Here is a 13,410-nt window from a genome sequence, read left to right on the forward strand (position 1 = left end):
TTGTTAGAGGTATACCTGTTTTTTGTGTGTGTTTTTGTTGTTGTTGTTGCTGTTTTGGTGATATTGTAAATGGTATCGTTTGTTAACTTCAAACTGCAGTTCCTCATTGCTGGTCTAGATGAAATCAACTGACTTTTGCATACTGGCCTGTGTCTTGCAACTCTGCTTACTCACTTCTTAGTTCAAGGAGTATTTTTGGAGATTTCTTTGGAATTTTCTACCTAGATAATCATGTCACCTATGTATAAAGGTCGTTTTACTTCTTCCTTTCCAATCTGTATACATTTTATTTATTTATTTTCTTGTCTTACTGCACTAGCCAGGACTTGCAGTAAGACGTTGCACAGAATGGGTAAGAGAGCACATCCTTGCCTTGTTCCCAATCTTAGGGGGAAAGTATTCAGTGTCTTACCATTATGCGTGATGTTGGCTGAAGGACTTTTGTAGATGTTCTTTATCAAGTTGAAGAAGTTCTGTTCTATTCCTAATTGGCTGAGTTTTTTTTTTTTTTTTTTTTTTTAATTATGAATGAGTACTGGACTTTGTCAGATGCTTTTTCAGGTCAAATGATATAATAATACGATTTTTCTACCCTAGCCTATTTTACAGTGGGCTACATTAATTGATTTCCAATTGCTGAAGGAGCCAAACATACCTGGAGTATATCCCCAGTGGGTCATGATGCTAATAAATCTTTAATACACATAAGCTATTATTAACACAATTATTGTTATGGTGGTATAGGTAGCACTGGCATTTAGTTACTGAGGACTATGATATCTGGGAAATGCCACAGTGGAATTATAAAAAAAAAAGAATAGCTATGGACACAACTTTATTCAGTTAACCAACCATGAATAAAAATAATCAAAGAATAAAACAAAGAAAAACAAGAAAAATCCAAGTTTAAGAATACTATTATTTCTTAAGAAAAATCTACTTTTGCCACAAATTTCTCATAAGCCCATTCACAGTTTTCTTAGAAACCAAGAGTTTGAAAGAATCTCAGAGGTCCCACCTATTCCCTGCCCTGACAGCTGGATGGGCTGTAAAGCTGTAAAGCTTTACAGTAGTAAAGCCCTTGTCTGGTCTCTGCCTGAGCCTTCATGGTTAAGAAACTTCCTTATATTAGGAGAAGGCCAACTGCCTCCCCATTTCCATCCCTTGGGCCCTGAACTTATTGACCAGGCCCCATAGATTATGTGTAATCCCGCTTCCCCATTAAGAACTCCTCAATTGCTTGAAAACCTTGATGTCGTTCTCCCTGAGTCTTCTCACTCACAGATCCTCCACTTATCCCCGTATAACATGTTTTCTTTCCCCTACTCTTCTAGTCGCTGTAATACTTACGCCACTCCTGTGTGATAATTCCCACCCTCACCCCTCATGTGAGGCACCCAGAACCAGACTTAACTGTCCAAGAGTGACCTGGATAAAGCTGAGAAAAGCAAGATTACTACACACATATTAGAATGCCTAAAACACAAAATAGCTGACAATATCAATTGCTGGCAAGGATTGAAGCCACACACTCATTCATTGCTGGTGAGAATACAAAATGGGACAGACACAACCTAGCTTGTGCTCCTAGGCATATACCCAGCTGATTTGAAAACCTGGCCAGGTGCAGTGGCTCACGCCTGGAATCCCTCCCTTTGGGAGGCCGAGGTGGGCAGATCACGAGGTCAGGAGTTCGACACCAACCTGGTGAACATGATGAAACCCCATCTCTACTAAAAATACAAAAATTAGCTGGGTGTGGTGGCATGCACCTGTAATCCTAGCTATTTCAGAAGCTGAGGTAGGAGAATTGCTTAAATCCGGGAGGCGGAGGTTGCAGTGATCCGAGATCACACCACTGCACTCCAGCCTGGGCGACAGAGCAAGACTCTGCCTCGGGGAAAAAAAAGAAAGAAAGAAAACTTTAGTACACACACACACACACACACACACACACACACACACACAAATGTTTGTAGCAGCTTTATTCATAGTTGTCAAAACTGGAAGTAACTAAGTAACCGAGATGTCCTTCAGTAGGTGAATGGATGAACAAACCATGCATACAATGGAATACACACATACAAAAGAGCTGTCAAGACATATAAAGTAAATTCATCCATGTTAACTACATATCGCTAAGTGAAAAGCGTCCGTGTGAAAAGGCTACACGTTTATGATTCCATGGTAGAGATGGTAAACAGATCAGGATCTGGATTACTATCTTCCTCTCCATACCAATCCTGCCCCCTTCTTCCTTGGGCAACTTCAACATCACTGCAAATGACCCTGGCCTCGGATCCCTTGAGCACTTCAACTTTAGCAACTAGACCTCCCTACCACCTGAGTCGCCTCCTTCTTCTTGACTTCCCAGATCTGCTCTACGTCAGAAAACTTCAGTTCCATCTGGGGCCACAAGCTTTAAATATTCTAGTCCTTACTCTCTCCTTGACCCCCACTGCGTCAGACCTTTCCTCTCACCATGTACGGGATTCCCTGGCAGCCCTTTTCCTTGGAATCCTTTTCCTCTTAAGCAGAACAATCCCCTATCATTTGTCACTTCAGCCTTTTTTCTTTTGAGACAAGAGTGTCACTGTGTCGCCCAGGCTGGAGTGCAGTGGTACAATCTCGGCTCACTGCAACCTCTGCAAGTGATTCTCCTGCCTCAGCCTCCCAAGTAGCTTGGACTGCAGGTGTGCACCACCACGCCCAGCTAATATTTGTATTTTTAGTAGAGATGGGGTTTCGCCATGTAGGCCAGGTTGGTCTTGAACTTCTGACCTCAGACGATCCACCACCTGCCTTGGCCTCCCAAAGTGCTGGGATTCCAGGTGTGAGCCACCACGCCTGGCCTACTTCAGCCTTTTCTTTGCCACTAGCTAAACTTCCCTTGCATCTTGATCCTTCCAAAAAATCTGCTTTGCCAACCCCTAAGGGGATGGGTCTAACCATCTGCTCTTCCGTGCACCTACTCCTAGGCTGAGAAGTGCAACCAGAGAAAACCATCTACTACCCACATGCACTGGGGCCACTTAGAAAACTACAATGTCTATTTCATCCGGGCCACCATCACTGCCCGAGTCTTGCTGTATTTCCAGTGCCAACTCTCTCTCCTTTCCTGTGAAGCAGCTTTTTTCAAGTTTTCCCCAAACTCATCAATCTTCTCACCCCACTCCTTCCCCCTTTCCCTCCCATTTCACTGATGAAGAAACGCCATCACTCTCCTTGTACTGCACCAACAAATGGGTCTACATCTGCCCCTTTCCTTTCTGCTCACTCAGCTCTTACACTGAAAAGGCACCCAGGTCTTGGCTTCTTCCACCTTTTCTGAGACTCTCTTTCCTCATCTTTAACTTTTCCAGGTCCACTGGCTCCTTCACATCCCTAAGGTTCTGCTCACTTCAAATAACAAAAAAAACCATGCAACCACCTCCCAGGACTTCTTTGACTCCACTCTCCAGCCACTCCCTTCTCAACTCCCCTTGGAGCCAGTGTTGTAAGAAACACTTACACCTGCTCTCTTCGTTGCCTCACATCTACCACTCAACCTGCTACATCCCTGCAAAACTGCCCTTGCTGCTAAATTCAAAGGACTCTTTTTTAGCCCTGTCTTGGATGACTCATTCTGTAGCATTCCCTCATTTCTGAAACACTGATTTCCAGACACTGCCCTTTCCATATCACCAAGTGTTCTGCTCCCAGGATGCTCTCTCTCTGCCTTCTGTGTGGCCTCCTCTCCTCCGCCCATCCCTTAAATGTCAGCAATCCTCAGGTACTCACTTGGGCCTCTGTTTCTCCTTGGATGATTTCACTGACCCGGGGCCTTCAAATGCAGATGACTCCAACATTTGCATCTCCAGGTTGGACCTTTCCCCAACTTCCAGACTCAAATATCCAATGACCTCCTGCATGCTTCATTCCACATGTCCAAACCTAACTCATCTCTAACTCTCAAAACTGCTCCTCCTTTGTGTTCATTGTCTCAAGGATGGGACTGCCCAAATACCCAAAGAGGACCCTCTTTTACTCTTCTCTGTCATTTCCCTCCATATCCAATCAATCACCAAGAGCTGTCGTTTTGTCTTCTAATATTTTCTTGTGCCCAGCCAGTTTACATCTCCAATCCCTCACACAGATTGAAGGAACAGACCCCACTCTGGCCTCCCTTGCTCCTGCACATGCCTCTCCTCTGGTTTCCCCATCCTAGCATGGACTCCCCTGGACTGGAATCGCCTCCATCATGTTTGCCTCCTACACTCAACTATGAGCTGACAATGGCAAGGGTGACAACTTGTTTACTGTTGACCCCCGAACCAGCACAGAGCCTAGTACATATCCAGTCAATGACTACTGAATAAGCAAATGAATATAACTAGAGTAATGAGAGTCACATAAAAGGGAGCATTACACAATGAGGAAATAGCATTTGGAAGACAGGAGAAAGGTAACATTGTCTCCCAGTCCTGTGGTAAATTAGGTTTGGCAAAGCAGAAGGTTCTATTAGAAAAGTGTTCAGAAAAAAACCAGGAGGCCCCTTAAGCAGATGAATTCACCAGCTATGTAAATTTGAGCAAGTTGTTTCACTTTGCAGAGCCTCTGTTTCTTTATCCATGAAATAACTGTAAAATAGCATGTATGATAGCACGGGTAAAATGCTTAGTATAGTATCTGACTCAATAAGTTCAGCATAAGTGCTCAATACATGTTTTAAAAATAGTGAGTAAGCTCGTGAGCCTGGGAGTTCAGAGGGCAGACAGGACTTGAGAGTGACAAGGTATCAACAGAATGGACTAGGGAGAAAGCTCAGAGCAGACTGGAAGAGTACAAGAGAAAAGAAGGTCTATGATAACTAACTGTCTTCCTTTCTGGCCCTCATTCTTAGCTTCTTCCTTCCAGAACTCCCTGATTTTCCTTGAGGAAATACCCCTTCTCCATTCTCAGTCCATGTGGTCTAGGCCTACCACCTCTCCTCCATAGGAAGGCCTGTTTCCAAGACCTGGCCAATCAGACCTTCATGTCTTCCTGGTCAGAGTGATTAGATCATAACAAACAAGATGGGTCACAAGCCAGGGCAATCTGAGCCACTGAGTCTCAATTCCAGGGCATCAGATAGAGCTACTGAAAAAGCAGCAGGTCTTTTCTCCTGAGGTTGCCCTTGGAATATGATACAAGCCTGGAATTGTTGCTAGCCATCCTGCAACCACAGGGGGAAGCTACCTGAGGTGGAACCAGCTCAGAGGAAAGCAGAACCTGGAGGTGGAGAGAGCAAGACCGAGTTCAGACAGTACTGTCCCCGCTGCCTAGATTCAGCAATATTTGAAGTCAGTATCTCCCTAGACTTAGTTATTATATATAAGCCATGAAGCTCTCTTTTGTGCTTACCTGAGTTTGAGCTGGGGTTTCAGTCATTAGGAACTATAAAATGTGTCCATGAGAAAAGTTGGGAACATTTGGCCCTGTCCAATCTCCATGAATATAAAAAGGTCCTGAGACCCAAAGAGAGGAGGGGCCTTAAAGCAAGTTAGCAGCACAGCCTAGACTAGAACCACGTTTCTCCCAATTCCCTCTTCACCTTTTCCAAAAATTTCAGCATCTTTGTGATACAAGCCCAACCTTGCACTTAGGCCCAAGCCTGCTGGTTTGGTCTTAACCTTCCTTTCAGCTTATAGCTCCCACTACTCTGCCCCTTTGTTTAACCTTACATGGAATGTTTACTAAGTGTCAAGTACTGGGCTAACCCATTTATATTCATGATTCTTGTTTAGTCTTCAAAAACCACTTGAAATGATTCTTCCTGTTTTATAAATGAGGCCTATGAGGCTGAGAGAGGCCAAAAGCCAACCCAAGATCATACGGCTACTGAGTTGTCGCGATAAGACTCACACCCAGGCCTGCTGGATTCCCTGAGACACAGATTCTCAGCCTATTGTCCACAGACCCATAAATGTCCACACATAAACTTCAGGAAGGCAGTGAACACCCTAAAATTAAATGCAAATTTGTATATCTGTGCAGTTTTCTGGGGCAACATTCATATGTGATACTGTCAGATTCTCAAAAGAACCCAAGACCCAAAAAAGATTGAGAACTTCTGTGCTACACGGTGTATTCCTTGGGGCTGTGACATAGGCCTGGCTCATAAAAGACCTTTAGTGAACTTGGCCAAACTCTTCCATCTCCACCATTCTATGAGCAAATCCCAAGGGACTCAGATCCCATGGAGAAGCAGGCAAGCACTAGCCACCGGGTTTCTGTTTGGCCACAAGAAGCCTCAAATCCCCTGGCAACCTCCTCCCAATCAGCTGATCTTAATATTTCTCTTTTCTTCTCCCAAAACAGTTGGATGCTTACTACGTGCCAGACATTGTGCTAAAGCTCTTCATATTCCATTTATTCTTCATAACAACTGTGCAAGGAGAGCACTACTATTATTCTCAGTTACAGAAAAGAAAGCTGGGGCTCAGACAGGTAAGTGACCTGCTTTCTTTTATTTGGAGTCTAATGAGTCTTGTTCTTACACATAAAAGCTCTGCAAGGAAGGGACGCCAACAAGTTCATCCCAAAGAAGGCAGCCCCAGTGGCTGACCAGGCCTGGCCTCTGGCCAGTTTTCAAACCAGAGCTACCAGGGCTATGTCCAGGAGCTGCTGGCTCTCTGACTGGCTGATGGGCCAGCAGGAAGACCATTTCCCAGAGCATTGTTTGAAAAAAAATGTGACTTTGCTTCTGGCTCATTTCATCACTTGGTCTGAGCTGGACACAACACAATTGTTCACAGAACAAGCTACACCGCCTTTGCCAAGTTGACCTGGCATCCGCGTGCAAAGCAGATTACATCAGAGCCCCCAGCTGCCCCTCCTCTGGGAGCTCTGTGGCTGGTCAGAGGTAGGGACTGAGTTGGCTCCCAGTCAAATAGTTTTAAGGAAACTATGAATCCCCTGACAAAATTCTCACACTTTTTTTTTTTTTTTTTTTAAGACTGAGCTCAGTTGAAAAGAGACGATTTTTCAAAACAAAGAAAAAAGAAGCATAAGACTTTGGAAATTCTCTTTTCAAAACAAACAGTGTGCAGCTCCTACTCCAGATGCACCTAGGTCTTTCTTGGTTCCTACTATATCTCATCAAATAATAATAATGCTAATTCCAGCCTCAATCTTCAAACTACAAGCTGGTGCCTCTCTGAGGATCCCGCTGGCCTTGCGGTGGAAGGTCAAGGGTGGAGAAGCCTGGAGAGGATTGAGCAACAGTGATGCACAAGATCAAGCATTTCCGAGAGAGAAGGCCCAGCTGGAGAGAGGGCCCAAAGGGAATCCAGGCCCCATCACCCAGAGGGCCAGTCATACATACTAGCAACCTCTAGGCCACTGGCCTCATTTGAAACCAGAAAAATAAGAAGGAAGGAAATCTGTCAACAGTACAATTTGGGGCTTTGGTTTGTGTGCCTTCTCCTGAGGATCATGCAGGTCTGGCTGAGAAATAAGACACCCTACCTCCCTCAGTTGATCCAAGTCTCCAATCATCATTCCAGATCTTCATCCCTGGAGCACGGGTTCTGGTCGGACCAAGTCAGTTTAAAGTAGCGCAGGGCCAGGGATCAGGCCATCAGGAATTCAAGAAAACTCAATTTAAAAGTACTTCCTGAGCACCTCATATATTCGTTCCATACATAGTTAATGAGGGTCTATGATAGACCTGACGTTGGGCAAGGTGGTGGGTAATGAACAAGATAGACATGCTCATGGGGCTCCCAGGCCAGCAAGGAAGGTGGAGACTACAGAGTGATACAACATGAGGACAAACTAATAAAGGACCACACGGAGTATAGGGTACAACGTGGGGATGTGTGACCTCATACGGTCTGGGGATTCAGGGAAGACTCTCCAAAGAAATGATATTCAGGCTGACATCTGATTGGAAGCTGAACAGGGAGGAAGGAAGCCGAACAGGGAGGAAGGATTCTGCGCTGTGAAGACTGCACACAGGGGGCCTGACAGGACAGAGATAAGATATATCAGGTAAGAAAAGAAAGGCCAGGAGGATGGAAAAGAGATGAGGCTGAAGGGGTGGACGGAAACAAGATCCACTATGCCAAACCCTGCAAAGCATATTAAGGTACTTGAACCTTAGCTTAACTGAAACTGGAAGTCACTGAAGTGATTTAAGCATAGGAAAGGTATGTTCAGTTCCACCTGCTCTGTGCAAACAGACTACAATGGCACAAAACTGGATAAAGGTAGGAGACTCAGGAAGAGAAGGTGGATCTGGGGCCAGGTGCCTGGAAGACAGCCTTGGGGGGGTTCGCAGCCTATAGGGGACAGTAGCAGATTACTCTCTGGATAGGCACATGCAAGGGGTGTTGCTTACCTGGTTAAACCTCCGGGTAAAGGCCACAACGTTAGGGGCAAGACTGTGTTTCTCCTTCTTACTCCATCCACAGCTGGCTAGTTCCTAGGAAGCACAGAATGAATTTCAACAGTGATTCTAGTTGGGATGCAAAAACACCAGGGGCATCAAATGGGAACATGAGCATGCATGAAGGTGGGAAGGAGCTGACACCTTGGCTGTTCCCATCTTCACCAGGAGGGAGAGGAGGGCTGGGTTTGTAGGTGACGGTGCATCCTGGGACTACCAGAAGTGAGGATAAGTGGAATACTTTTCTCCACAACTCTGGCCATGTTTCCTAGGATTTCTGTGCCAAAAGAAATCCATTGCCACTCTGCCAGCTTCTCTAAGACCAGAAGTCCTTCTTACAATGCAAATTGTCTGAGGGGGCACAGAAATGTTTTAACCAGCAGAACTCAACCCCGCATAGTTGTGATGCCAGGGCTTCATTAAAATATCTCAGATTTCACTGGCCACATGACATCATACATTCCTGGTGTGAGGAAAGTCCCAGTCCAAGCCCACTGCAATCAAAGAAGCTTCTGGTATGACCTCAGATTCTGTCCTGTAGTTGGCCCCTCCAATCCCTCATATAACCAAAAGCATGCAGAAGGAAAGGTCCCCTTTAATATCTTGTTCGGGGGCCTTGTCTCTTTTTTTCTGCTAGGTTTAGCATTATAATTTGAAGAATTGAATTATCTAGATTTTATTTATCAGTAAGTCTGGCTCTTAGCCAAGGGATGAAAGCTGGACACAATAGGAGCAATCTAATGGGATTACTTGGTGCTACAAAAAAAGGACCAAGGAGAAGCCATCATCCAAACGCCCAGCATTCTCAGTGTGTGCCTTGTGGAGCCCTGACAGAGATTGGAGGAAAGGTAGCAAAGGCTGCAGATTCTGAAGTTCTCCACCTATAAGTTACAAGACCGCCTTTTAAATCCTACCAGGCCTCAGTATTACTAATAGCACTGGTTTTTTGCCATTTACCTAGAGTTTTTGTAAGATCTTTAGTGAGAGGCAGCTGCCCAGCAGCTGCAATAGGTATAGATCAGGGGTCTCCTAGGAAAGCAGGGAGGGGAGCAGTAGGAACAGCCCAGGACAAAACTGGCTGCCAGCAGTCACTTCTGAAGGTCCACGCCTGTCAAACACACCTTAGGACCTGACAATCAGCCATAGAAAGGGGCTTGGTGGGAGCCTGGCTAAAGGTAACAGCAGCTCCTAGTAACAAGATGAATGCCCTGGACATGGGAACACAGAGGAACCAGCCAGGGGCCGAGACGCCTCCTCCTGGTGCCTCACTTCTGTCCTTAAGGTCACCCACACAAGAGAACACAAATAACCTGGAGCCTGCCATGTCCTTCACACCCTCACAACTTAGACTCAAGTTAATAGCAATGACAACAGAATTCACTGGTGCTACCATTTAGCAAGAATTCCCCACACAGCAGGCGCTGGACAGGGCACCTCACCTATGTCATTTCATGTAATTCTCGCCACACCCATTTTAATAAAGAGGTTTCTTTCTCTTGGATGAATATTGTGACTCTACTTCTTTTCAAAAGCAGAGATGAATCTCTTTAAGTTGTAGAAGTTCCAGCTGTTTACTATGATTCTCCTAGTTCTGACGACATATATTCGCACTTGGTTTCTTTTTCTAATTTTTATTTTTGTAGAGATGGGGGTCTCACTGTGTTGCCCAGGCTGGTCTCAAATTCCTGGCCTTAAGCGATCCTCTTGCTTCGGCCTCCAAAAGGGCTGGGATTACGGGCATGAGCCACTGTACCCGGCCTATGTTCGGTTTCAAATGTATGTTTGACCTACCTCAGTTACATGTACTATCTCCCTCTCTTTAAAACACATACTTGAATCACTTTGCAAATATATGTTATTATTGCCCTTTTAAAGTTTGTTTGTGAAGACAAAGGCCTTTCTCCCCAGTGGATCACAAAGCCGGTCCTGGAAAAGTATAGGTTTTATAATAAAATATAAAACCTTACTCATAAAACTGATGTTTCAGGACTGAGGCATGGTTGTTGCCCAATTTCTAGCTGATAACTGCTCCCTTTGTATTTTTCCTAAATTTTTGAATAAATAGCAGAAGTCATGTGTGTGTGTTTGCACGCACGCATGCACGCAAGCATGTGCATGCATGAATTTAATTCAGACTCTGTGGTCTTATTTCCACACTGTAATAACTTCAGACAACACCCGGAAAGGGAGAAGAGTGGATCCCAGGGTCAGATACTGGCTGGCCATACACCAGCTGCACGATGCTTATCTTCTCAGAACTTCTAGTTTCTCATCTTAAAGTGGGAATGATACTATACTTATCTGTGAAGCTCACTATAACAATTAAATGAGATTAAGACATGCAAAGCACCTAGCATGTGACAGGTACTTGATAAAGGTCACCTGCCTTCCTCTTCCCAGGGAGGTTAAGCAACCTCCCTGCTGTTAAGCAACAAGGCGGTATTCAGACTCAGCTTGAATGCCAAACGTCTTCTTTTTCCCACACCGTACTCTCTTTACTGTCTTGAATTATTAACAAAATCTATTATTATTTCTCTTTCATTTTGCTGATATTATGCAGGCAAGAATCAAAGTTGGTACTTAATACATCTTCTCTAAATTTACTTGGTTTGAACATTTCTAAGACCCTAATTCAAAAACTCTTTGTGGAGTTATTGGGTTTTGACAATTTCCTAAGGAACCTTTTGCACTGGAATGCATGTAACATTTAAAATTAATTAATTAAAATTAACACATCAGCAGAGTAAAACATTATGTTTGAGAAGTACTTTGATAAAATGGAAGGAGTAAAGGATTTTGAGCCAAATATCTCACTCTGAATCCCAGATCTTGTCACTTATTTCCTGGGAAACTCCAGACAAATCACCTCTCTTGGCATCAGGTCCTCCAGTACTAAATAGGAAGATGCTGTAGCTAACCCCACAGAATTGTGATGGAGACTGAAGAAGGCAGAGCCTGACAAGGGAGGTGACATGCGGGGCACAGGGCCTGGCTGACAGCAGATGCTCAAGCAGCCTCTGTTGAATGAATGAAGCATGAGCACTCCTCAGTGTGAAGACCCCCCAAATTCAGCGCAGAAGATTTATCAGCGTCAAAAGAAATAAGACCATTCTATCTGTGCTAAAACAAGTACTGGGCCTTACCGCTTTGGCACAGTTCCTCTTCTGTGTTTGGCCTTACAGGATTACAAGAGATTCCATCTGTGTTAAGTGGGTTTAGGAAAATGTGAAGTAATAGAACAAAACTCTTCCAGTCACTAATGCCTAAAAAAGGTCCACACTGTGGAACTTATTTGAGTGTAATTTAGTTAAAATTGACCAGAGGAGACAAGGCTGATTCTAGAAGGGAGACCAGGGTTTGAGATGAGCCCAGTACAGCCCTGGTAGCTCTGTGTCTGTAGTGAGCCACTGAGCTGCCCAGGGACTGTCGCACAGCCCTTCCCAAGGGCGCTGAGGCCCACATCTTGCCCAGGCGGTCCCAGGCCCTGACTTCGTGGCTGAGCTGACTGAATGTGAGGGGACTAAGAGCTTGTGCAGTCCTTTGCCAGGTGCTGCTGAGACCTTCCTCCTGTCACCACGGTGTTCCTCAGGCTCATCAGGGAAAAATAGACACTATGAGAGGAAAACTTCCTGCCACCAAACTTAAACATCCTTGCATCCTCTCCCTCCTTCTGGCTTTAATGAAAGAGGGGCTTCTTTCGCTCTCTTGCTGCCCCATCCCATTCCTCTGCCTTCTCAGAGACCTTATTCTGATGCTCTCTGTCATCCCTGTACCTTCCACCTCTTCCTCTCCAATTTCTCCTTCCTGCTAGCATTTTAACATGCATTAAGCTTCTCCAATTAATATTAATAACAATAAAAAACTCCTCTCCCAGACCCCGTCCCCTCCAGCTCCTGCTACTTTTCTCCCTCGCAAGAGAACGACTTAAACTCATTCCCCTCTCCTACCTGCCTTCCCTGCTCCTGCTCCCCTGTAACTGTTCCTTCCCCTAAGACAACTTCCCAACTAGGAAATCAGTGCCCCTTCACCGGCCGCTCTTGGCCCCGGCAGTATTTGTTGTCCTCTGTCTTGCCTCTGCTCACTGCATTCTCCTGTTGCTTCCCCACCTTTCGGGCCCCTCATTCTTAGTCTTATTTTCCGGCTGCTCTTTTCTTTTCTGACACAGTCTCCACCTCAACTTGTCTAAGGTCATCTTCTACATTCTTCTATATTTCTCCCTAGAAGATCACACATACCGACTGTTGTGGTTTCAACTACATGTCTGTGTCCAGCCCAAGTTTCTCTCCTGAGCTCCCGTCCAGGATAGCCAGGTACCTCCTGGCCATACCTTCTTTGTCATCCCCAGACAACTGAAAATCAGTGGGCCCAGAACCAAAAGGGTATCCTGACCAGCTGCCTTAAATAAAAAACACGTAACAACAAAAAATTCATTTAGACATTCACTCTGACAATCAAAGAAGAATGTTTATCACAAAGACACTGTGGAAATAATCCCCAACTGTGCAAAAACAACTTAGTCTTAATACCCCCACCTGTAAACACTCCTAGGTGAAAGCAAGAATCAACACTGGTTTCAGCTGTCCCTGCAAAGCTGCTCTGGGCCACACCACCATGAGGCTCACTCCACTAGCTGCCGGTTTTGTGCTTAGAGGTCTGGGAGTCAGATGCCTTGAGGTGGGCTGAGAAAGGCCCAACCCTCACCATGTCTGGAGTCCACCAGGTAAGGCCTTGGGAGAAGAGACCTGGGGAGTGGTGACAAGTCCTCTCTGAAGACCCCCACAGCATCTAGGCCATCAGGCCATAGGAAGCTGGCGTCAGCACATGGCCCTTCCACGTGTGCCTAACTCTCACTGCAGTCATCTCCAAATCACATTCATCAAACGTGTCCACATGGAAAACGCATTGCCTCAAGGGCGAGTCACTACAACAGACTCAGGATCACTGCCAGGCTGGCACCAGCCAACAGCACATCACCACTGGGCTCAATGGCTTTCTTCTTC

General features: G+C 45.3%; 1 protein-coding gene across 50 annotated transcripts in view; it reads right to left on the minus strand.

Moving 5' to 3' along the window:
• The window catches only part of RALGPS1 (Ral GEF with PH domain and SH3 binding motif 1), a 309,094-nt gene that overhangs the window by 184,697 nt on the left and 110,987 nt on the right, over positions 1–13,410 (minus strand). For all 50 annotated transcript variants that reach the window (XR_013405554.1, XR_013405551.1, XR_013405552.1 and 47 more), the window contains one exon: positions 8,363–8,446. Coding sequence is in view for 45 of the 50 variants with exons in the window: in XM_077967959.1 (XP_077824085.1) it covers positions 8,363–8,446 (84 nt within the window). In the remaining 5 variants the exon portion in view is untranslated. The remainder of the gene's footprint in view (positions 1–8,362; positions 8,447–13,410) is intronic.

The sequence above is a fragment of the Macaca mulatta genome, chromosome 15 (genome assembly GCF_049350105.2).
Source record: "Macaca mulatta isolate MMU2019108-1 chromosome 15, T2T-MMU8v2.0, whole genome shotgun sequence".
Taxonomy (NCBI): Eukaryota; Metazoa; Chordata; class Mammalia; order Primates; family Cercopithecidae; genus Macaca; species Macaca mulatta.